Source organism: Stegastes partitus, unplaced genomic scaffold (genome assembly GCF_000690725.1).
Source record: "Stegastes partitus isolate 25-593 unplaced genomic scaffold, Stegastes_partitus-1.0.2 Scaffold374, whole genome shotgun sequence".
Lineage (NCBI taxonomy): Eukaryota > Metazoa > Chordata > Actinopteri > Pomacentridae > Stegastes > Stegastes partitus.
The window spans coordinates 137132-162425 of NW_007578105.1; the positions used below are offsets into that span (position 1 = coordinate 137132).

Below are 25294 nucleotides of genomic sequence, written 5' to 3' on the forward strand. Positions count from 1 at the left end.
TATCTCTACTGTACCGTGAACTTGATGGGGGAGGGCTGTGATTCACTCGCCGAGAAAATTTCTTGTCCCGTTCGTCTTCCCGATTTGTCTAAAAAATAAATTCAACAAGATGTGTTTATCCAAGACACATGTAATGGAACTAGTGTATGTTTAAATAGTTATGTAAAAGACGATAACCTCATCTTTCTTCTGCTCTTCTTTCTCTAGTTTGATCAGAGAGGATGGCTGCTCCGGCTGTGGGAGGTAACCTTTGTTGTTAATAGCTTCGAACAGCTTATCAACAAATTGCTGGGTCTCTGAAAAAGAATGAACAAGTGTAAATGAAAAAATGTTCAGATACATATAAGTACACCGAGTGACATGATAACTTAAATATGAGGGCTACAAAGTAACTTTTACCTTTCTGAAGAAATACATCCAACTGGTCTATACAAAGGGCTTTAAGTTCCTTTTCAGTTTTGTCTTTCTTCACCAAAGCAACAACATACTTGGCGAGGGCAGAAGGGTCTGCATCACAACTGGAATTATAAAAACAATCCTTAAGACACGAAAACATAGAAATACTTGAGAGTTTGATGATAGCTTTTTTTTTATTTTTTAAAAAAAGGTGAGGATAAGTTGCACACAAACTACAGCATTATGGACAAGTCATGGCATTTCTACATTGGGTGTATTGTGAGTTTGCACGAACCAACATTAGCTTGAATAATTCCAACTGAGCTAAACTGTATTAGGAGGACAGCTATGTGGCTCACAGCTAACTGTACTTACATGGGCTCGAGGGTTTCAGACAGCCATGTTTTCAAGGCATCGAGGTTTTCAATGATCATCTTAGATCCAGCCGTTCTTCTCCTCCACCACGGCCACAGTTAAAGCTAGCTCGGCTGATGCTATTTATCTGGATAAAAGGACAGCCGACATTAGCTGATGAAACCAGCCACTTCAGTAGTCTTTGGCCAGGCTGTGATGCTAAAAGCGACGTTGGCCGAGCTGCCGCGATAACGCTGGTTAGCTTAGCTGAGTTAGCATACGTCTTTCCAGGCCCCAAACGTGCTGCACGACCCCCCGACTCTGGTAATGTATGTATTCTCTTGCTGCAGACGAAGCTGGTCTGTTGCCTCTAAACGCTGAACTTACTAACTCATAAGTCTGTAACTGATTTTAATTCGTTTAAAAAAAAAAAGTAGCATCCACGTTTTAGTTGCTACTTCGTATCCTCTCAATAGTTACTATTCCATGGCGATTATTTACTTCCGCTTGTGTTCTCGTTGGAAAAATCGCGAACAATCGAAATCTCGCGACAACACAGTCGCTCAGCTCGAGTTCTCATCCCTCCTAAACCAGAACTAATTTAAAATCACACATTTACTAAGCACCAGACAACTCTGTACCCGAAGTCCTATTTATTTATAAGAAATGTCAGAGAAGTATATTTTTATTGGAGACAAAGCTGACATGAAAAGTATGAAGGTGAAAGTATAAAGATAAATGTGCAACAATAACAAGATCAAGCTGTGTTTTAAAATCTGAGATTTAGCCGTGATTTACAGGATCATATCAGATCATGTTTCCAAAACTCAAGCAAGCAAATTTATTTATATAGCACCTTATCATACACAGAGGTTATTCAAAGTTCTGTACAGGCAATGGCAAATAAAACATGTAATTAAAATTACATTAAATACATATAATTAATCATATACAGTACAGACAAGCTGAATGAAGTGCACACAGATTAATAAAATATTTTGAATGGATCTAAATCATGACAAGATGGAAAAAAAATACAAACATGTGGGAGATAAAGTGTACAATAAAATAGAAAGTGAATAAATTAAAATTAAGGGAGTAAAAGAGCAGAACACTTTAATAAAGCTACAGGCTGTTAAGAAAAGCATTTAATAATATATCATCCCTGTTTTAGTCTCTTTACACCAACTCCTAGTATGTTTAGGATGGATTTTAAGATTTTACTGATGGCCGTTATGGACTCTCTCCCAACCATATTTCTGACCTTTCAGTGCCACATGTACCGATAAGCACTTTGAGATCCTCTGGCAGAGGTCTTTTGTTTGCTCCAGGGGCCAGCTGAAAACTAAAGGGCAAAGAGCATTTACAGTCTGAGGCTCTACAGCGACCTACCTTAAGAAATCTGGCCAGCTGAGTCAATGATTTGTACCTAAAGGATACATTTATTCAAGAGCTTTTTCTGATTTTATTTGAGTGTTCATTTTACTTGAATCATCTTCAATTTCTTTCAATTAAAGTTTCTACCATTCCTACCACTGAATTGTTTTACTATACACAATAATGTGTTTTTATCTGCCTTTTGAATCCTTATTTTAATGATAAATAATCATTTTAATCATTTTAAATTTGAATTATTTTATGACTTGTCTGTTTTTCATTGCTGCCTTGTGAGGTGCTTTGTAACTTGGGAAGTGTTCCACAAATAAGATTATTATTGAGATTTTGTTCAATTTAGCTCAATATTCCCTTGAAATGTTCTGCATTTGCAGGACTTTTAGATGTGGCAAGTGTGACTTTGATACACTGCTGAAGGATTAAGGAATCAAAGAGCTTCACAAAAAGACAACAAGCACAGTTTTTAAAGTAATTAACTTCTTTTTTTATTGCTTTCCAGTTTTACTGGAACTACAGTTCTACAAACGTAGAGACAAAAGAGTAGATAAATACAAGAATTTATAACAGTGTTTCCATTTTTCCTTCTTTCAAATCTGTTTGATCCTTCAAATTGACACAAACCAGCAACTCGTCACTTCTCTTTATAACAAACTGTTTAATAACGTACTTTTTCCCTCTTAAAAAAAACAATGTCACTAATAATGCTGGTAAAATACTTTCACACAAACAGCACATAAACCAAAAACCCTTGATGACCTTGCGTGAAACAGATACAAATTTCATTAGTTGAACAGTTTTACTTTTTGATTTACTTAGTTTATAATGGTTAATTCATTAGTTCTAACTCACGTGATAATCAAAATATGGTTTACTTTAAAAAGCTAAAAGCTAACATGAAAGACAATTTTCCTACAAATATATAGGTTTACATTAAAAAAAAAAATAGTGTTTTCTCTCAGTTAACTGTTTTTATTGTTTCATGATATACAGTACATGGATTAAAATCATGTAATGCCTCTTCAGTGAATGAATGTTCTTCATCAGCCAGAAACAAAGCAACCTGTTGAAGTATTTTGGTTTTCAACACAAACATCATAATCATGGAATAAAGCTCGTTATATACAGCTCTGCAAAAGACAGCTCATAGTCAGTACATTCACAGCTGCCCGTTGATATTCTCAGTGAATTGAGTTTTCTCGGACTCAGAGGAAACAGTGTGAATATATATTTGTGTGTGCACACATTATAACATACATGCATGCACAATAATATAAAAGAAGACAGTTAGAGTACGCAGATTAGACCATTTTTCCACTCACTATTCTGAACAGGGTGGATGAAAGTTGTAACAGTTTAAAAAAAAAAAAAAAAAAAACTGCAGTGGTTTTCACTAAGTTCAAATAATGTACATAAAATAGTTTTTACAGCTTGCATTATTTATACAGTATTTGTGTGTCCTTGTCACTAACGAACAGGTAAGACACATCTCTTGCCTGAGTAAAACCTCAGTCTCAGCTCAGTATCTAAAACAAAACAGTGGAAAGTGTAACTAAAAGCAGTGCATTTAAAATATCTCCGATAATGAATCAGCACTTTAAAAACATCCAGTACATTAGACCTTGCAGAGAAGAGTCTAGTTTTCCCTGTCGGTGAACTGCAGGTGGATGGGGGCAGCAGGGCAGAGCAGGCCGTGGGTTTTGGCTTTGACATCAGCGGTGAGCGGAGACATGCTGATGTGGAACTTTTGAATGAGCTGTGCAGGGAGAAGAAAACACAACAACATCTTATTTTAACAATCATACAATTATCACTTATACAAATCTGGTTATGTATCCTCTAGCCACAAAGATCAACAAATTTTTAAAAAATATTCCAGGATTGTGAGAGCTGTATGATTTAGGAGAAGTGAGAAGTGAGTCACTTAGAAATCTTTCAGGGATTTAGAGGAAGTTGAGGTGGGGCTGAGGGATACTTGGTTGTTTTTTGTGCTGGTGTAGAGCGGACCAAAAATGTATACTGTTTAAGCCGAAAAACTGGCAATTTACACTATGGTATGATATAAAGCAGTGTTTTGTTAGTGATTTAGACAATGAAGGTTTAAAATGAGTTGTTTTTGTTGTTGTTGTTGTTGTTGTTGTTTTTTAATCCCCTACCCTTGTGAGAGCTAGATGCAATTCCAGCTCTGCTATTCTCCTGCCAATGCAGCTCCTGACACCATAGCCAAAGGGAATCGAGCCAAAGTTGTCGACACGATCTGTGGTATCTTTCCGTATCCAACGACTCGGCCGGAAGTCTAAAGAATCCGCAAAGTTCTCCTCATCCAAAGACGTGGAGTAGTGACACAGGGCCAGCTGAGTCTGACAATGTGAGCAAAGGGGAAAAAAATGTAAGTTGTGCAATGAAAGCAGCTGGGCTGTTGCACATGCATCCATACATGTGGGACAAACAGAGAGATGTGTGCGGTATCGTGTTACATCTGGTTCCACTGTAATGTTTTTGGCTAACTTATACAGTCACACTTTTTCTTGCACACTCTAGAAGTGCCTCCATCAGTCTTACCCCTTTGGGGATGAAGTATTCGCCGACCACCAAGTCATCCTGGGTAATCCGCCCGTTGCCTGGGAGAACTGGAAAAAGCCTGCTCCCATGGAGATACACACAAAGACCACTATTCACCAGTGCTATACATTAATCTTTTCACAAAGTCTGCTGGAGATAACCAGACAAGTGAAAACCATGCACAGGGACAGACCATTAACAAATTAAGAGATTTATGTGAACATATTGAACAAAGTCATTTTTAAAGTTTATTAAACTATTGCTGAGGTGTTTCTAGAACTGTAAGTAAGAGCAAAACCAAAAAAACTGACAGAAAATGTGAGATAAAAATATATTGAGTGTAAAAAAAAAAAAAAATCAATGCATTCTGTACCTGAGAGTCTCTTTGACCAGACCTCTGATGAGAGGCAGACGAGGGACATCGTCAGCTGTGGCGACGGTTCCAGGTCCCAAAGTCCTTGTAACTTCTGTATAGATTTGTTGCTGTACATGAGGGTGTCGTGCTAACAGGTAGCTAGCCCATGACAAAGTGAAAGATGTCTAGATATGAGAAAAAAAAGGGGGTATTTTTAAGAAAAAAAACATTACATACATTGCTATTTGAGTGTTTGTTGTGTCAGTGTTATTCATTAGCTCTTCCATTAACTTTCTGTGGAGATGTTGCTCTTTTTCTCAATATTCTGCAACTGCAATGCAAGCTGATATAAGAGCTTCTATATTGTTGCGCAAGTGTTGAGAAACAGCAAAGGGGGCTTCTGACAGAGAGGGGGCTAATTCCACATGCTGGGCAGACGCTCAAGTTCACTCCTCCAGCTGCACTCTCAGCCCTTTATCCCTCTTCTTACATCACTCGCCCCTCTGATCCACTCTCATCCAACTATACCTTGACTAAATGCACTTATGCCACACATAAAGTAAGCAGCTTCTATCTAATGCAACGAGAAAGTAGGAAATAATCCTAACTAATTGCCAATCAAATAAATGGCATCACAAACAACTTCACTCTTTTTTTGGTAATTCTTCATCGTGTTATTGCCCAATCCTGCAGCCCCTCTCCCTCCACAGTGGGCTAACACTTTCCAGACTTCTTGTGTTTTTCCTTTTCTCATCAAAGATAACTTTTTTTCATCCTCTTTTCAAAACCACCCTACCTACTCACGTCTGTTATCTCATCTTTCTCAATTGTCCCAGCTCCCTTTGTCTGACTCACATTTCACTGACATTTTCATTTCAGTGAGGCGGGCAGATGCCCAAATGATATGAAAATGGGTTTCATCTTTCCTATATTCACATCCTCGCCTGTGTTTTCTGCCTGGTTGCCTCAGCCCACATCTGACATCGTTTCCTGCTATCCTGTCTATCTTTCCATCCAGCCCCCTCACTTTTCCACAAATGCATTTCATTGTATGAGCAGATATCAGAGGAACAGTCTTGTTTTTGCTAACATCAGACCTACTAGTTCCCCAAAGGTCCCTCTCAGGTCGGCATCCTTCCGGTGGACCAACTAAAGAGTTACAGAGTATCTACTCTTGTATATTCTCCCCCATCCTGTTCATTGTGGTGTCTTTCACATCCTCTTCCCCCTACCCTTCCACACATTCTCCCTCCCACTCTGTCATCGTTCTCTCCCCCCATTGCAACCAACTTGCTCCTAATCAACCCCAGCTGGCACAGATGCTGGCAATGCCTCAGACAGAGCCAGAGAGGAATCATATGACAAAAGCTCATCCAAGCACAGTTCTGAAAGGCTGAGGCCTCTCCGCTCCATTCCCTACCATCTCCTCTTCATTTCCTAACATCTATTGTACACCCAGCTCTTTCTTCTTCTCCTTCTTCCTCCTTATTATGCCAAATTCCCTCCTTGCTCTCACCCCCTCCTCGTCTCACCTCTGCCCAGACTGTGCTATAACTCTGGCTGTGGCTAACGCGTCTTGACAGCTCTTTGTGTGTGCCGAGTAAAGGCAAATGCACCACGGGGTCAGGTAATGGCTCAGCTAAGCCCACCCCCTACCAGGACGTGCCCGATTCAACAAGTTCAACGAAAACACACACACCCTTTTATCCCGTGGCCCCAAGCTCAGCACAAAAACACTCCGCTCCCATAATTCTCATTAATCTGACAGTACCCACAACAAATTAGGGCCCAACTACGAACATGTGCACGCAGGATGGACACAGATGCAAATGCGCACAAATGCACCAGACAACTTTGAGACAATTGTATGTGGTGAGTATTGTACAAAACCTGGCAGTAGAGTTTGTCAAACCATTTTTCTGTCTCTACATCCTGAGTCCAAAACTGAGCCAAGATGTTTGTTGTAAACCTCCTTTCCTATTTCGGAATTTGTTTTCTGAATGTAAGGTAAAAAAATATAATCCCCAAACTTACTCCATCAATGACATTAAACTACCAGCTTTAATTAAACTAACAGTCCTAATAATTTGCAAGTGCAAGGTGCATCTAATCCAGCTCTGATGTGGAAACATATGAACACACAACACAGATGTCTGGCAGAGGAAGAAAAAAAAAAAAGACAAAAGGCCCCCTGTGTAGATGTAACAGACAGAGACAAATGACAAGAAACTAAATCTGAGTGAGAACAAGTTTGTCAGTGGGATACTGTGTAACCCCCCGATTCACCGCTCTGACCTGACGCTGGCACAGCTACACAGGCACGGATGTGGCGCCAGAAACCCAACCCTTGAAACTCAACACCGACTCAGACGCGCGTACGTGCACACACACACACACACACACAAACACACAAACACACACACACAAAGAGACTCAGACACACACGTGCGATTCCACCAAAGCCCTCCACCTCGTGAAACTCGCTGCAGCTTCACACACACCTCTGCACGTACAGTTCTGTCCAGACAAACATGTACACACCGTGTCGACACCAGCCAGCAGCATCTCCGTTAGGTTGGCATAGATCTCCTCCAGGTTCATCTCCTTCGTAATGAGCATGTGTGTGAGCAGTCCTGCCTTCACCTCCTCTCCCCGCTGCAGCTGGCCCTTGATCTCTGCGAACCTCTTATCAACGTGTATAAGGCCTTGGATTAGACGAAGACAGATGGGATGAATGAAGTAAAAAAAAAAAAAAAAGGTTCCAGGAGAGGGGTTGAAGGAAAAGAAAGAGAAGAGTGAACAGGTTACGTAAGAGAGGGCCCTCATACTCCCACAATCCCATGGCACAGCAGTGGAGATTTATATGCAAATCAACATTCCTTTCTATTTATGTCAGGCCATTTGTCCGAAAAAAAAAAAGAAAAAAAAAGTTTGTAAGTGCTTCACTAGTTGAAAAAAGAAAAGTCTTATCTGACATGTTTACACATCTAAAACTATTTAGAATTAAATGTTTTAAAAGATAAACACATGAAAAGTAGCACATTTACATAAGGAAAATGACTAAAATCTATATATATGACTTGTAAAAACATTTTGATCACTCACAAAAAAAACAACATTGTTAAAGGGCATTACACCAATTTTAGACATGAACGTCAGTTTACCCGCCATGTTTATCTTCATCCTGTGACAGCAGCTATATAATGTCTTCTCTGGCTCTGAGGAAGCTTAGTCTAGTCTAATATATCTTGGCTTGAGCTTGTAGGCTACAAATTTAGAACAACGCCTCTGTAGCATCTAGCATTTTGGAGCTTGAACCTTACAAAAGATTATATGTCAACAAATTTCTGCCTCCTCTGCTTAATTTTTTTGGAATCTGCAGTATAAAAAGTACTGATGTACCCCTGTAATATGAAAGTATTCTGGCAAAGAGTTCACTGGAAATACATCGCAGTGGGAAAAAAAGAAAGTTTACGTCACTCTCATGTTCAAAAATTCTAAGCTATAAACTTACTGAATTTGAAGAGGCCATCCCAGGAGTGACAGAACTCCTCCCATGGTTTGGGGAGGATGGGCCGGAGCCACTTGGGGATCGCTCCGGCATACATTGTCGTCTTGAAGGAGCTGAACATCAGGTTCAGTGCAGTGATGTAGTCTTGGGTTTCCTGGGGAATGTCATTTTCCAAACATCCTAGCCTGCGCTCGTACAGGATAGCAGCCACAGCTGTAAAGACAAAGAAGAACAACAGTGTCAGTGCAGCTGGAAAGCTGTGACAAACTATGACGCATCCTTTCTTTCCTGATCCAAGCATCCCTAGAATTCTCATTGTGTATATCAGTGGCTTGCACATTTTTGCACAGAGGTCACTTCAGCAGTTGTCAATGGACTTCCAGTGTTGAAATTTGAGAGAAGTGAATAAAATTATCAATAAATACTTCTCTTTATTACCTATTTCTTCTTACTCTTCCTACTTTTTGATGGCCTCACTGATCTCTTCCCCCCATTTATGCTGCCCCTGCTGTATTGTTTTCAAATCCATCCTGCTAAATGTTAAATTAACTTTTGAAGAATCTTTACCAACCTTCCATTGCATATTTGAAGAAGAGGTCATTCACATTAAGTACAGTCGCTCCATCAGACTGCTCGGTGCGCAAACATGAGACTCTCCTGATCAGATCATCCACCACTTTGTTCACGTCATCAGAGAAGAATGCTACATCTCGAGGGCGCATGATGAGTTGTCTGAGCACGCTGCGCATCTTCAGCCAGTCCTCGCCCTCACTGAATAAAAGGATCCATGCAAAAAAGTGAACCGCTTGGCCTTCCCTTTGATTGTTTTACTTTTATAAAAGACATTCACAGACACGTGGAGGAAAAAGCCAAATTCTTATTAAGAATGATAGTGGTGGCTCTGTTGAAAAACTGCATGTTTTGACAATATACTGTTTTATTTCAGCCTTTAGATACAAAAGCAGTTCACGGACAAGCAAAGGGCATGTACACTAAATGCAATCCGGATTATGTTATTGCCAGGGTTCAAGGATCAACGTTTAGTGGGAACTCACGCTGAGATGAGGCCAGTGGAGCGTCCTCTCAGGTCTCTATACTCCTTCCAGGACTCCATGTTAGCTCTCTGAGGGGCCACACCCTCGGCCCTCAGCACCTGAGCCACCAGTTCACGGTCCGCAACCGAGACCACCAGTTGGGGCCCAAAACGAGACTTGAAAATTTTCCCATACTTCTTCCTGTGCTCCATCTATAAAGGAGTAGTGACAAGAAGTCATTTACGATGACATTTCTTATTTTATTTGACTTTGATACAAAAGGGAGATTGCAGCAGTAATTTCAGTATAGGACAGACACAACTTTTCAATTGTATGTTTCTACATAACAATGACTACAGTGTTTGTTTGTGTAATGCAATTATATCAAACTAACAGAAACTAATGTTGAAACACATTTCACCAGACCAGTGTTGTATGCTGGTGGTGTCACCAGATTTCTAGTATAACTGGTCCATCAAAATGCATTGTTTTTTACCCACCAAAATAATGTCCAAAATTACATTTATCAAATTATTGTTATCACAAAAATTGTGTGAATGCCATTCTACAACTTTGGCAAAGCCTGTGGAAAACAGTATGGTGTTGCACACAGCTGGATCTGATTTCTTTTAAAGAACTCATTAAAAGACAAAGCAATTAAAGAAGGCTGTTGGTGTGCCATGATTTATGTTCCACCTTTAGTCATTAATTTGCAAATACTAATTTAAAGTAAAACTTCGAATTAGGATATATAAAAATGTGGTAAGCAAGTGCTCTATATGACAACAATTTCTACATCCCCAAGAAGAAATCTGCAACAATTCTTGGGTGAAAATGATATTTGGAATAATGACTATTTACTTGAATAAGTGGGACTAAGGGGAAAAGAATACCAAGAAGGTTTTATTTGCAATTAATTTGGAAATTTACATTTTTTTAGAACGATGATTTGGTAGTCATTCTCACAAGAGAAAGTGAAAGAGTTGGCACAAGTCTTGTTTTGTCACGCATCCTGAAACCAAATTTGGCCAATTGGCTAATTTGCACATTTCCCATCTTTAAGCTTTGAAGACAAAAGAACTGTGGACCAAAAGGACCAAAGCCCTCTGTGACGACATCGTTTGCTATATCTTGTAGCCTAACGAAGAAAGGCACTTTAGGTGTTTCATGTAAATCAGGCTATTGCAAAATTCATTCTCTGGAGCGAGAACTTGAGCAGTACACCCCGAACTACTGATGCGCTTTTACGCAACAGTCCGTGCCATTTTACGCAGGTAGGTGACAAATTTGGCTGCCGCTGAAAATACATGGGCTCGTTGCCATTCATAGAAACAAGAAAAAAACTTTGAAACAAAACCAGATAAAGTACAAATAAAAAAACAAACAAACAAACAAACAAGCAAACAAAAAAACCCGCCATACCTGAATTTCATGGATTCTGCTAAAGCCGTCTCTCCAGAAGAACTCGACCAGATTGGACAGCGTGCTGGGTCCCGGCATGTCCTTCAGGTTCTTGACTCTGGTTTTCTCGCCCACATCTGCCGGTGCAATCAATCTATCAGGTATGGGCTCCTCTCCAGTGGTGGAGATCCCCAAAGCCTCGCTGGCTGCTGACTTGTGTAAGGCGCGTAAAGCGTAAAGCAGCTGCTTATTTAGCCGGTCGCTTTGAAAACTCTTCCAGCAGGTTGTCGTCAAATGATTCAAGATTGCCATGGTCAGGACGCTTCCCGGCGTTTCTGTGAGCAAAGAGCGATATGCGATTGACTCCTTTGCAAAGTCTTCAAAGCGCAGAGTTCACATCTGCAAATGCATGTTCCCAGCACGTGTAAACGCAGCCCTCCCTGTGTGTGTAGTGTAATGTTAGATGGGATTGTATTATGTAGGCTTTTAAATAGTTGCTTGTACAACCTCAGCGACACAGGATTGGATGGTGGCGTAAAAAGAAGGCAGGGATAAGTCTGTATTCGGGTGTGGGCGTTTCTTCCCCCAAAAAAACTACTGGGTTCACGCTTTCAATGGAAATGGGCGCAGTGCAACGTGCTAAAACAAAGTTACATCACACCAATCAATCACCCTACGTGAACTCACATACCCCACCCCCAGCAGACACCCACCACCCACACACACACACACACACATACACAGAGGGGAAGTATAATGTGATAAATGTCATATGTAGCCAAATTACATGATGGAATTAGTCATACAAAAAAAAGAAAAAAAAAAGTAGAACCCCACCCACAGCTCATGCAAGCACATCTAGAGGTGAGTTCACAAATCCTCAGCTGTTTAAACATACACATATCTAAGTGGTCAGTATGTTACTGTTTAAAAGTTATATTTTATGAAACACTGACAGACTTTATGCAAGCCACGGAGACAGAAAGTTATCTAAGTCTAGGGCTCACATGCATGAGGCTATATATTTTTTTAAGCTGACAAAATATTACAAAATAAATGTTCAGCAAAGGGAACTTATTTACACCAGACTAGGAAAGTGCACGTGTTTAAATGAACTTGCGTTAAAGTTTTGGAGTGGATCTTTTTTACTGCTAATTTTACACCTTAAACCTGTCACTGTTTTTAAACTTTTTACCTTTGTTTCTTTTCTTAAACGTCACAGGAGTGCTCAGCTCTTCTTAAAACAACTCACAGGCATTCATTTCAAGGATATAAATCAGCTTATGTCTACTTAATGTCAAGATGTCCTGGTTCAAAGGGTTTTGGTTTTTTTTTTTTTTGGTTTGCAGTGTCTCCCTCTTTACTTAGAAGACACGAGAATTAAAATCTGCCTCATGACTTCTCTCTCTTTCTCAGCCAAAGGCCAAGTCTTGAGTCATCAGAGGACACCAAACTGTGACTAAGCAGGCTGGGGCCACATTCTCTCTGTAGAGGTAAACGTTTTGGGGGGATGAAGCCGTTTACGATTTGACATGATCTCGGATTTCACGGTTCGTCGAAACACTTGTTGGATTGGTTGTTACAGCAACATATCCGAAAGGTCAAAGCAGCTGGGCAGCAGAGGGTCCATTACGTCTCTTAAAAGATCCGAGATCAGCTGGCTGATCCGGGATCTGCTGGCCTTTAAAAAAAACCACATGAGAATTCATGGTAAAATAACTGGATTCAGCTATCTGATAGGAGGATGTAATACTGGACACCATGATCAGGCATGACAAAGGAGAGGGTGCAGTTTTTCACCCCAGTGGAGCAAACGCTTAAAGGGCAATGAGGAATTTGATGAGTCACAGGAAAGGTGACACTGCAAAAGCAGCAAAAACAAAAGAGGAGGGGTGACAAATTTAACACATAATAATACTCCTCCTGCTGAAATACTAATGTTTTTATACTGTGCTTTTCTACTTCAGCAAACAGACAAGAAAAAGAAACAAAACTTTATAGCAGCAACAGGCTTCAGCAAATGAAGGCCAGTGGACTGAAACTGAAAATTTGTGTTAGAGAAACAGAGGAGAAATTTCAAACGCAGAAAGCAATAAAAAAAGTGTCTTCTTTTCAGTTGTTCATCCCTCTGACAGCGTTTGAGTGGCTACTGCCTTAATGATTTTATCATTTATTATTTATTATATAGACTCAGAGCATGCAGCAGCACACTAACACATACAACAATAAAATACAAAAATATATGCTTTAAATGGGCTTCCCCCCCCTCCAACTATAAAAGGTCACAGAGCCAAAGTTTATCTTTTTTTAAGCAAATACGAAAGTAGTAGAATCAGCAAAAAAAAAAAAAAAAGGTTTAGGACTATCTGGGTCAGACTTAATCCCAGCTAAGGAGCTGACTATCCACCAAATTATTAATCCATCCACACTGCCATTGGCACATATTGGTTGGACTATGATTTGTTTTGGTAATGGTAACTTCACATACCACAAATTTTTCACTATTTTCATGTTTCACCATGCCGAATGGACCTTCCAACAGCTTGCTCCTCTGTATGCTGTTTTTGAGCCATGCTGCATTTATTTTATTGGTCCAGTTTGTTGTCCCCCCCCTCCCCTCCCCTCTCATTCTTCTTACTTTCCCCTCATTCCCTGATGTAGGGGATACGTCCCTTCCTAATATTTAAAGCACATGGATCTGTCCCTCTGGTGCAAATTTTTATTTTCAAGTCACTATATATTGTGCCTGAATTAAGTTTTTCTTTACATAAATGATTACATTTTTAAAAATGATTCAGAAAAGGTACAAATGAGTCATTACAAAAATCACCAGAATGCTGGAAATTAAGTGTTTGATGTTCAAGATTTCCTTTAGGAAGAATCCTTCTTCATGTATGTAATTTCTTAATAGAAATAGCTTCAGTAAAATGTCATCAGACTTCTGCCAGTGCCTGAGGATGGCGCAGATGAGGAGGCACTGTGACTCCTTTTCTGGAATTTACGAGCACTTGAAATGCTCTTCTAATTATCAATGCAAGACAGACAGCCAGGGCATTTAATTCTGTCATTACATCTTTACATTGCCTGCACATGCTCCTGAGTAGGCATGATCTGGCAGATATATTTGTTACTGTGACAGCCATTCCAACAGATGTTTTGCAGAACTGAGAAATCTGGATCAGTCCAATCAGCAACAATTTAAACCAGCTACTCCACACACAGAACGGGCGCCCCAGGCTACTGTCTCTGCCATTTAGGTTGGATCGTGCCCTGTGGCCTTGCAAAAAGGGTGGCTGCGCAGACGTGGGTATTTTCCCATAATCGCTCTTTTTGCAGCTTGTGTAAGGCACCAGGCTGTTCTTTTTAGATTATCTTCAAGCCATCAAGAAGCAAAGGAAGTAGACCCCTCCACTCCCTCTCCACATTACTAAACACACTCCAGTCCACTTCACTCTCCATTCCTGGCATTTGACTCATGCCAAGGCCAAATAAAGCTCAAAGTTTTTTATCCTTTCAGACTCAAAGGGAAACAAATCTGGCCCCCATTATTTACGAGTAGTCACATGTTTTCTTTGGTTTCATTCATTGATTTTGAAAGTTGCCATGTTTCATTAGCTATGCCTTTTTCTCAGGAGGCTAACTTTAATTTCAGCTTCTTACAGCTACTGATGTAAAAAGGTTTTCCCTTATGACGTGCAAAATATCTGTAAAAGGATTGACGGATATGGGTTTGTTTTTAGGGCCAATACCAATGCCGAACTGACATAAATTAAATGTAATGTTTTAACAGCACATGACAGCAGAGAACCTGTCATTCATAACGAGACTTCTTCATAAATAAGGTTAACTATCACTGAATATGTAAAATAGAAATAGGAGTGATTAAATACAGACGCTCTCCTCTGTTTATGTGGGATAAACTGGCATTGATAAGTTTTTCTCCTGCAGTTACGTCTGCTGTTCTTCTCTGTTTTCTTAATCTTTCACTGTTCTATCACTTTCAGGGTAATTTGCGGCTGCCTTCTAACTTACCCACTAGCGTTTGCATAGTCTTAGCCACTGCGAGAGTAGGCACCGACATGTGTTTCTTGTTCAGTTTTGCAGTCTCTGCTTGAGAGACATTTTTGAGACAACAGAGTGACAACACAGAGAGAGAAGACGCTGCATCAGACCTGAAGTAGTGCATTTATTTGATCAATAATCGGTCAATAAGACTATCAGTACTGATAATCAGAAAACTGCCAAACGTCGGCTATGATAATCGGCCAGGCCGATAATCCTATCTATCTCTAGATGTGTCATTCTTTCATTGTCATTTCTTGTGAAACTTGACATTTTCTTACTGTGTGGCACCTTCTGAAAGCTAAAAAGTTCAAATATAAACTTGAACAAAGAAATTACAAAGCCTTTTTTTTTTTTGCAAAACATACTAAGGAATATTTTTAAAGAAGAAAATTACATAACAAAACACTTCAGTAGAAAAGAACATCAGTGGGGCTTTCGGGAACAGATTAATATTCATTCCAAATTTACAAATAGCTCTACTGATGTCCAGCATACATCCTTGAATTCATAGTTTTCAGTCAAGTTACTACTGACAGTAGATAAGACGTATGTCATTCCTCTCACTGCAGAGAGACTGAGAGGTGATCTGAAGGCTAACATCACTAAACTGACACAATTAGCCATCCACTCTCATTCTACGTACAGACATTTGTGGCTGGGAAAGCCTTAATACGCAGTTACAGGGTATCTAATCATTGCTCTGTTCACCAGACCACATGGACTCTGAACCTGCTGCTCAATACACACTGTTGCTCCCCAACTTTGTCCTATTGCCTCGTTACAACAGAGTAAGTTTTTAGGTGTCAGGGTTAAAGTCAGTGTATCTACTTTCTGAAGCGTTTGAACAGCGGATGGACACTCTTGCTTGCTGCGGAGGCTTTGCTGCCTCGGCTCTGATATTCCATGTAGATGGTGTCATCTGCACCGGACATGGAACTCATGGTGCCCATTCGCCTTGATACCTGATAAGGAAGCAGAAAGAGAGATAATAAAGTGAGAATAATGTGATATACGAAATATGCAATTTTGTACGAGATGTCCAAACTTGACAACAACTGCATGCGTTTTTTGAGTTCAAGTTTGGAGAAAGTTCTCACCTGTGGCCGAGCGCCCACCTCCCCTGCCACCACTTCCTCTTCAGCATCCAGGTCTGAAGCAGCGAGGACCTTTTGAAGCAGCTGCTGTTGATCATCTCTGGTGCAGAACATTAAGTCTTCTTCCTCCATACCTGCCAGCTTTGTGATCACCTGTGAAAGAAGAGGAACATGGCAACTGATTAATGGTGTTTGTACATGGAGCAAAAATGAGGTGGCACCAACAGATTTAAGATTTTATTTTATTTTTTTAATCATTTCATGGCAAAAAGTTTAAGGGAGGAACATTTAAGGAAGAACATTCATTTTTTATACTAAACTTTTCACTTGTTTTACACAATGCTTTACAGGCACATTGTCCTCTGATATGAACCACATTCTTCCAAATAAAAAATCTACATCTACAGCTGAGTAAGTGGCATCTTTTGGTAACCTCGAAACATCTGTAACCTACCACTGTAGGTGGATGATGCCTTTTTTTTTTTTTTTTTTTAAACCAGTCTCCTCTCGAGTTTATTCTTTGTTTTGTCTCTCCAAAGGAAAATTCAGGCTGCTGCCAGAATCTCTCTCAGGTTTCAGTGTTTGTGTGTTTTGGACTGCTTCATTCTACAACTTCCACCAGCCAGACTGAATATGATGAAACCAAACCCTTTTCCCTTTTGGACACAAAATATCAGGCTCAAACTAGTCTGAGCCAAGTGTATAGATAACAGGAACTGAAAATAGAAGATCCTGTTTGTTTTTCAGTGAGTCTAAGTGAAACTAGAACTTCTAGGTTTTGTTTCAGAAGTCGGAAAACCTAATTCAAAATCCCATTCACATCATATAAAAAAGATAATAATTACAATACAGACTTTAACAGATCTATTGTCAGCGGTGTGCTATGTAGCTTTGCATACATTTCTTTTTTCATTTCCATGAGTCCTGTAAATTTGTGGGCTTAATGTTATAGCTTTACACAGGCTCATGAGCAAGTTAAAGGGTCGCAGACTGAAGATTACAACTAAAAAGTTGAAATAAGTACTTCATATGAGAGCACGTGACTTCTATTTACTTAGGCAGTAAGTCATTACAGTGACATAATTTGTAGTTTTGACTGCGCCTACAAAGTAGATGCTCGTGCATGAATTCAGTTTGTATCAAAATACGTAAAATAAAACCCAGGAATGAGACAATTTTTTTTCCAGAGAGACTGATGAAAGAAATGTTGAATGAAAGATTGCATTAAGTTACAATATTGTCAAAATGGAGGCCAGACAAGACATCATGACTTTGGCTCTCTATACTTGAAACAGGTTGTTCAAAACTAAGTGAAACAAACCTTTCATACCTTTACAATGTGTTTCTAGTGTCATCTAGCTTTCAGTGTAACTGACGCAAAAAGTGAGAGCAAACATAAACGGGTATGGTCAAAGAATTTCATGGGAAATGTACAATACAGACAGGATAAAATAATTAACAAGTGGTGTAATTCTGTGAAAAGGTGCGAATGATGTGAGATTGCCTCGAGATGATAAGATAATGAGGTGAGCGCACCTTAAAGCTGTATCCCTGGTCCACCAGGAACCTCTGCCTCTTGGTGGAATAAGCCATCTCCTGGGTGTCCTGGGACACCAGCGAATAGAAGTATGCATTGTACTCCTCAGCTACCATTCCTGAAACAGCAGACAGAGCAGTAAGAATAACTTTTTGTTCATGGATGATAGTAGACAAGACTGTTAGGTTAGCAATGTGTTGAACAAGCAAACAATTTAAGTGTTTTTATGGAAACAGACAAACCTTTCTTAGCTCTTAAGACTCTGCCAAGCCTCTGGGCCTCCTGTCTGCGTGATCCACCATGGGAAGAGATCTGGATCAGAACATTTGCTTCTGGCAAGTCGAAGGAAGTGTCTCCAACCTGTTGGGCAGAAGAATTTACAGAGTTACCCCTTATTTTCTTAAGTCAAACCCCCCCAAAAAATATCTTCTACTTTGAATAAATAAAGAAATCAGGTCACATGAGAAAGGATAAACATAGCACTTCAAATGACAACAAAAAAGTACATGCTTTAAATGTCAAACGTAGTGGAAAAGGTTCCTCACTATTGAGATAAACTACACTTTCGGTTAGTCCTTTTATTACGATTCTATGGGCAACAGTGCAGACTCATACATCTATATATCCACAATTTTTACCTTGGAACTACTTATTTAAAATCAGCTTTACAAATTGCAAGAAAAAAATTGTGAATTGAGCTCAGACAAAAAGTCGAGGGTTTGTTTGTACAAAGAATGGTGTGTTTTTTTGTTTTATTCATCATATTCTACAGTTGGATGCATTGTTAATAACTCGAAACAAATCAGGAACTTGTGACTGAGAACAGAAGGTGCAGGGGATGATCAACAAAGAACGGCAACAGATTGGACTGAATAATTGTGAGTCAGGAAAAAAAAGGCGAGAAACAACATCAAAGATCTCTTCAAAGAGTTGTCAGATGGAAGTATGTTCATACACCATGAGAGTGTGATACAGGGAAACCATTAATAAGCACAAATGCAGTGCAGAGGAGATTACTTTGGTCATGTTTTGATGTTGTCATGCTTCCCAAAAGCGTGATTTCAATAGCACGAGTTTATATGTTTTGCTGGAGAATTACATAAATGTGTGGAAGATTAAAAATGTCGACTAGGTGCCATTACTGGTTAAGATGTTTCAGTCTGATTATGATCTACTTGTGAGCATCTATACAAACACATTGAAAGACAGAAAGTATCTCAAACAGTTCAGCAGTGAAAAGAGAAGGCAAATGAATGATACTTTATCTGTTAGATGTTGAGAAACACTGGCGCCTCCTACTGGCTACATGGAGTGCATGCTGGTTGAATGAGTACAGTCCAGACTACATGCAGTAAATCCATAAAACATTGATTGGTTTACCTTGGAGATGAAAATGGTGTTGATCTTGGGGTTGTGTTTGAAGTTCTGTAAAATCTGCATTCGTTCCCCCTGAGAGGTCGGACCATAGATGTAAGGCCTCGAGGTAGGGAAGAGAAGGGTTGAATTAAAAACACAAAGAAATCTTACCTGAGTAGGCAGTTTATTGAAACATCTAAAGGGCGGCTCTTTTTGTAAATGACTTACTTGTTGAGGCGAATGGCGTATTCCTTCAGGGCAAAAACGTTGTCAGCAAACACAATGATCTTGTCATTACGTCGCTCGTGAAAGCGAATGAGAAACTGACAAGCACGGAATTTATTGGGGTTCATTGTATAAAGCAGGATGCGCTTCTTTGTTTTGATGGCCACATACTCTCTGTAAAACTCTGGAGACATCGGGCACCAAACCTGAAGCATAGACATCGATATGAAGATCAGGCTCACTCAGTAATCTGTCATGTTATTGTCTACAACCAAGACATACTTTACAGTAAGAAATGGGGCAGATTAAGGCTTAATATTGCAGTGTTAATGTACTTACCTTAATAAGACAGTTTAATATAATTTAATATTTGTTTAAATTATAATTTATTATGAATGTGAATGGACCAGGTTTATCTGAACTGCTAATTTGCACAGACTGAAGCCCCAACACAAATAAAAATAGACAAATTACAAAGATCATTAGTACATCATGAAGTTGCAATTAAGATGAGAAATAAAAAGATAAAAAGACAATCTGACAATTACAAAACACTTTAAACAAGTTAAGAGATAATCTATAAAAACGTCACATTATTCATGATTATCTAAGTAGTGGTCAACTGTCAGGTGTCTGGCAATAATCCAATAGCTGAATCTTGACTGCATCAACAACCAGAAGCCCTGGCCAAATACCAGAGAGTCATATGATATTAATGTTTATATAACCCAATGTCACGCTGTTTGAGATATCTTTGTTCACAAAGAAATCACTTGTTTAATGAGTTGTGGCTCTTCTCTGGATTTAACTCTCATTCAAGCCACAGATTATTGCTGTCATAAACTTTCTGCACATGGATTGATTCCAATTATATAACAATTGCAGCTTAATATTAACTCAGAAAGTCCACACAGAAAAAAAAACACACACAACCAAAGCTGTTTAATTCTAGAAATTAAATGTTTATATCCTGTTAACTCGTTATGTCATAATGTTATACTGCAAGACTCACCTCTGCACACTGGACTTTGGCAATATAGCCATTGTTTTGCAGTTCCATCCAGTTGGCCTCATACAGCTTTGGCCCAATCAGGAAGTTGAGGTCCACAATCTTGTCATCTTCCCTGACCAGTGTGGCAGTGAGTCCCAGTTTGCAGTGGGCCTGGACGATGGTCAGAACACGACGGAACATTTTCGCTACAGAGAAGGCGCAGAACGGTAACGTTAAGAGGTGTATTTAGCTCACCAAAATTCAATCTATATTTAACTGTACCCAAAAGGACTACTTTAAAATATTGCTACGATAATACAATTAGGTAATACTGGGTTGTCTGGAGCTCACCAGGGATAGTGTGCACTTCATCCAGGATAATGAGTCCCCACTCCTGGCTCCGCATCCACTCCATGACCCTTTCAGCCTCCCAAGAGCGCTTGGTAGTGTGACCCAGCATAGAGTAGGTGCTGATGGCCACCGAGCAGCCAATGGGCTTGTCTTTGGCATCGGAAGTGAAGCGGCAGATCTGGGAGTCGTCGATAGTGGACCACATCTTGAACTGGGCCTTCCACTGCTCCACGGACACAGAAGAGTTCCCCAAGACTAGGCAACGTTTACGCACCGTGCAGGCAGCTGTGACGCCGACCAGAGATTTGCCCGCTCCTGCCAAGCAAAGATGAGAAGAAATATGAGATTCATGCAACTGCAAGATTACTAATTGTTTTGGTTAAGCATCTGCAAAAGACAAGACTATACCCCCCTCTTTTTTTATAAGCAAATTATGAGCTTCAGCATTTACATCACTTGTTATTAACACTTCATATTTAAGTTCTACCGTTTTGCTATTTCAGTCTGTTCCTGGAAGGAAATGCTTTCTGTTTTGCTCCTCAATGTCCCTCGACTGCAGTACAGCAGCTGTCTCACCACAGGGCAGCACGATGACCCCAGATCGAGCACGTCCATTCCCAAACATCTTGCGTAGGCTCTTTTCCTGGTAGGGTCGCAACACAGCAGTGGGCTTCAGGTCTATGTTAATGTCTGGGTTGACTGTGTCGTTGCGAAAGTCGTACTCTGCTAGCAGGGGGTACTCCAGCTGAATACATCGCTTCTGCAGCTCTTCAATCATCTCCTAGAGTTCAGAGTACAGAATAAAAATGTTATTGAACATGGTACTTAATTGGAAATAACGTCAACAAACACAAATTTTCTCTGCATCCAGTTTCTCAAATGTGCATATTTGCTGCGTTTCTCTGTCTTTCTCTCTCTCTTTTTTTTTTTTAATCTTAAGAGGCAGCTGTATTCTCACAAGATTCTTACAATCACAATGATGAGACAATCCATCTTGCCAAATTTCAAGCTCTGCACTTGTAGCTGATTCACAGTTAGAATCATCATCCTATGAGTAACTACTGGAGGCAGCTGGTGTGTTTTAGGTGCGAGTTAACCCGTGACAGACAGATGGTTCATCCAATCACCTGCCAAGTATGTCCCAAACAGTTTCCAAGAACGTCATTTTAGATGGTGCTGTGTGATGAACCATCTGTCGCATCACGTTGCTGCTTTACACCCATGTAAACTAAATATGATTCATACTTGCTGGATAAAACAACCAAGCTGAAGACCATGGACACCATTCTTTACCATTTATTCGTATTATTATTATTATCTGATTATTTAGGTGACCTAAATAAAAACAAGAATTGGATACTGCTACAAAAAATCTCAAGTATGACAGACATGCTTTAAAAATGGCCAGCACTCATGTTTGGTATGTAGTGGTGATACAGCAGAAAAAAAGAAAATCAAGATGTGTACCTGGCGAATTTCAAAAGACACAGTCTGAGTCTCCTCCTCCTCCTCTTCCTCTTTATCCATCTGCTCATAGTAGCTGAAGATGTCCTCAGGGACCTGCTGGGTTGATGTCTGTCCATCGGCGGGCTGCTCTGAGGTGGAGGTGCCTCCTTTTTCCTGAACAGACTTGGAGATCTGTCAGAAAGAGGAACATCTGTTGGACATCTAGCAGTAGCTGCAGGAGCTCTCTCCAACCTCTGAAGTGCAGCACATCACAGTGAACTATAGTGCAAAGGTACATCATGCTCAGGTGTGATTTGAAATGTGATTAAATTGTCTAACAAACATTTCTCCTCAGTGAAACTTTACACATTCAGCAGATGAATTTAGAAAAGAGCCCCCAAGTGTCAAATTTTGAATATACATCACTCGGCACTGTTACTATTTTAATGAAATCTTCTTATTGTAAGACTTTTCACTCATGACTTCACTCAGTGCTGGGCACTATGCACAAATATGAAATGATTTATTACAGCAAAATAATAAAACAATGACAAAATTTGAGTGAAAAAATAAGATGTTGGTAGTAATACCGCTGATTTGCTGTGAATGACTTCAGTAATCAGCTCAGTGTCTGTTCCGTCTGCAGCACGCAGGCGACATTCACGGATTACGTTGTCCTGCAGAAGGCGCTGGATCACATCAGGGAAGGCACTTTCAACAAAATACCTGAGGGTGGACATGAAGCACAGCTAAGAAGACAGCTGAAGGGATAATTAATGCCATACAGGGAATGGGTTTTGAAATTGTTTTACCTATTGTGCTTAAGCACAAGCTTGACTTTGCCGTAGCTCACTGTGCAGAGCTGGAAGAAAGACAGACAATAAATGCTGTCATTAAACTACCAAAATTTGCACAACAATTTCAAAACTATGCTACAATATCTGCATCCCTCCCTCTTCTTCCCTCAAAACACTACATACTCTCTAAATCACACCTTAATGAACTGCACAATTCCATCAGGTACAGATGTCTTGCTGAGTTTCTGCAGGTATTCCACAATATCAGAGGTCTGTAGTCCCACACTGACAGCTGCATACAGGGAATACGCAGTCAACTTGTACTCATGGACGTGGTTAGGCCTGCACACTGGCTCTGCAATGGCCACCAAGAAATCCTGGGCATACTTGTACACTGGTGAGAAGGCCTCCAGAAAGATGTGTCCATCTGGAGCCTAGAAAAATAATAAAATACACAAAACATTATAAAACAAAACAATCAACATGGAGCAAAAAATTAAAATACAACAAAACAAGCTCATAGAGGATCCAGCGAATCTTTGGATTTGCATGTATATTTCTTTCGGGCCAAAACTCTAGCTCTAAATTATTCAGTTAGTCTCCATAATTACTAACACTGTATAGTCTTAGCCTTAATATTCATATGAGTTAGGTAAAGGCCCATAATTTGTAACACTGTAAGCTCTTACCTACATTATTACATTAGCTAGGTTATTCTCTATAACTTATAAAACTGTAGGGTCTCAGCCTTATTATGTATTATATTTAGGTAAAATAGTATTTAAGATAACTTTTAGATGAGATGAGATTTTTAAACCCTAAAATATAAATTAGGTAAAAACCAGACCATAAATACCACTGCTGGCTCCCGATATCTAAACTTGTCTGGTTAATTTGTAACACCAATCATAACCTTTTATTATTTATTTCACTGGAAAGCACTTTAGCGCAAAGGCTGTTGTTTTAAATGTGCTATATAACAAAAGGTGACATGACGTAACTTGACATAATGTGTTAAAACATTTCTAGAGGTGTTTCAAGTGAGGAAATCAACAATCAAAGTCCATCTTACCACCCAGAGTGGACGTGAAGAGTGATCATTCTTCAACAGCATCTGAGCACGGTAGTCTTTGGCTCCATACTCATCCAGTTTGGTGCTGGACTCATCCACCTGTTTTCCAGCAGCAGCAGGTATGGCCTCCTGAGACTCGCTGCCCACCACTTCATCTTCGTCGTCTTCTTCCTCATAGGTTCGCTTTTTGTACTTCTTCTCTATAACCCCAAAAATATATACGAGTTGGAAATCTTTCTCAGTCACAGTGAAGCACAAATAGCAAACAGAAATGCATCGTTGTCAATGTTATTGTTTTAGGATTTTGACACACTTCAAGCAATATAATGATATATAATGATTCTTTAAACCCCACAGATTACATGATTTTTGTAATCTGTGATAAGGTATGTTTTACTACAGGCGTGTATGTCCCTGTGTGTTAAGTGCCACATTGTGTTTAATCCGAGGTTTTAGCCTGCTGTTGTCTTTGCTGTTAGGCAGTAATCAGCTACATAAATGCACTGTCCCTCCTTATTACTTTCTTGCACCATTTCTATTTATTTAGATGTAATGACAAAACAAGGAATGCACAAAGTATTTCTACACACAAGCTAACATGTTACCCCTAACCTCCTTGCCAGAGCTAGTACTCTTTAGGTATAACTGACCTTTTAACAAATCACGCAATAATCAGTGGCAACGTTCAAGTACATCGAGTAAAGCACACCAGTGGTCAGAAACACTCAGCATAGAAATACAGTCTTCATCTTTCAACTTGATTTAGCTAGCCTAATGGATAGCTAGGTAGGTTGAAACGTAGCATTAGCAACTCACCCCGATCTCCTTTATCCCTTTTACCCATTTTAAAAACTTTTAAATGGGTGTTATCTCAAATTATGTCACATAACAGCCAAAAGTACTCCTGAAATTCCACAAAGATGGACTGACTGTTGTGGCGCACACTGCGACAGGTTGAACTACCGGTGTCAAGGTCCTCCTAGTAACCCACAGAATCCTTCCGCTCTGACCTTTCAAAATATAATATCGTTTGTGGAAGGTTAATTTGAGAAGTACCACTACTGAAAAATCTGTGCATCTGGAGAGTCTGAGATGAAATTAGTAAATATCCGTTTTTTATGTATTTGTTCCTACTATGATGACTATTTTTTTTGTAAAAGAAGTGAGAGACAACAAACTAATGCTCTGCTTTAATACTTTAACCACATTTTGCTGTTAATACTTATTGCAAATAAGTATTCATGCATTTATGTATTGATATTTTTGCCTAAATAAAAGATCTGAATGCCTTTTCTACCACTGGAAAGATATTTTAGGCAAAATAGGTCTATAGAGGAAATCGTGCTTACCATTCT

The 25294-nt window shown here is 39.6% G+C and overlaps 3 protein-coding genes across 3 annotated transcripts in view; all 3 read right to left on the reverse strand.

The window, feature by feature from the left end:
* Nucleotides 1-1257, reverse strand: part of rbm26 (RNA binding motif protein 26) — a 10474-nt gene extending 9217 nt beyond the window's left edge. Inside the window, exons 1-4 of the mRNA XM_008284794.1 lie at nucleotides 772-1257; nucleotides 400-518; nucleotides 178-296; nucleotides 1-88 (exon numbers count right to left, since the gene is read on the reverse strand). Of these exons, the coding sequence (XP_008283016.1) occupies nucleotides 1-88; nucleotides 178-296; nucleotides 400-518; nucleotides 772-830 (385 nt within the window). The 5' untranslated portion in view covers nucleotides 831-1257. The remainder of the gene's footprint in view (nucleotides 89-177; nucleotides 297-399; nucleotides 519-771) is intronic.
* A 1348-nt stretch (nucleotides 1258-2605) lies between these two features.
* Nucleotides 2606-11385, reverse strand: cyp27c1 (cytochrome P450, family 27, subfamily C, polypeptide 1). The gene is made up of 9 exons (XM_008284793.1): nucleotides 11027-11385; nucleotides 9626-9816; nucleotides 9142-9341; nucleotides 8574-8783; nucleotides 7601-7764; nucleotides 5078-5244; nucleotides 4705-4783; nucleotides 4299-4502; nucleotides 2606-3898 (listed from the first exon to the last, which is right to left on the reverse strand). Exons 1-9 carry the CDS (start codon nucleotides 11315-11317, stop codon nucleotides 3779-3781), a joined length of 1626 nt encoding a protein of 541 aa, XP_008283015.1. The 5' UTR covers nucleotides 11318-11385; the 3' UTR covers nucleotides 2606-3778.
* Nucleotides 11386-15171: 3786 nt separating this feature from the next.
* On the reverse strand, nucleotides 15172-24859 carry ercc3 (excision repair cross-complementation group 3). The gene is made up of 15 exons (XM_008284792.1): nucleotides 24756-24859; nucleotides 23940-24139; nucleotides 23065-23301; nucleotides 22883-22932; nucleotides 22661-22796; nucleotides 22092-22262; nucleotides 21201-21405; nucleotides 20625-20939; nucleotides 20295-20479; nucleotides 19286-19488; nucleotides 19082-19178; nucleotides 17944-18061; nucleotides 17701-17819; nucleotides 16168-16317; nucleotides 15172-16032 (listed from the first exon to the last, which is right to left on the reverse strand). The coding sequence occupies exons 1-15, from the start codon at nucleotides 24781-24783 to the stop codon at nucleotides 15895-15897; spliced, it is 2352 nt and encodes a 783-aa protein (XP_008283014.1). The 5' UTR covers nucleotides 24784-24859; the 3' UTR covers nucleotides 15172-15894.
* Between the last annotated feature and the right edge of the window lie 435 nt (nucleotides 24860-25294).

What these genes read in the sequence shown, in the direction of transcription:
- ercc3 (XM_008284792.1), bottom strand. Translation starts at nt 24,783, where the DNA reads ATGGGTAAAAGGGATAAAGGAGATCGGG. An exon ending in TCATTCACAGCAAATCAGCG is followed by an intron (nt 22,263 to 22,660) that starts GTATTACTACCA and finishes TCTTTCTGACAG; the next exon opens with ATCTCCAAGTCTGTTCAGGA. An exon ending in ACCAGGGATACAGCTTTAAG is followed by an intron (nt 16,318 to 17,700) that starts GTGCGCTCACCT and finishes CTTCTTTCACAG; the next exon opens with GTGATCACAAAGCTGGCAGG.
- cyp27c1 (XM_008284793.1), bottom strand. Translation starts at nt 11,317, where the DNA reads ATGGCAATCTTGAATCATTTGACGACAACCTGCTGGAAGAGTTTTCAA. An exon ending in TCCACTGGCCTCATCTCAGC is followed by an intron (nt 9,342 to 9,625) that starts GTGAGTTCCCAC and finishes CCTTTTATTCAG; the next exon opens with TGAGGGCGAGGACTGGCTGA. An exon ending in AATACTTCATCCCCAAAGGG is followed by an intron (nt 4,503 to 4,704) that starts GTAAGACTGATG and finishes TCACATTGTCAG; the next exon opens with ACTCAGCTGGCCCTGTGTCA.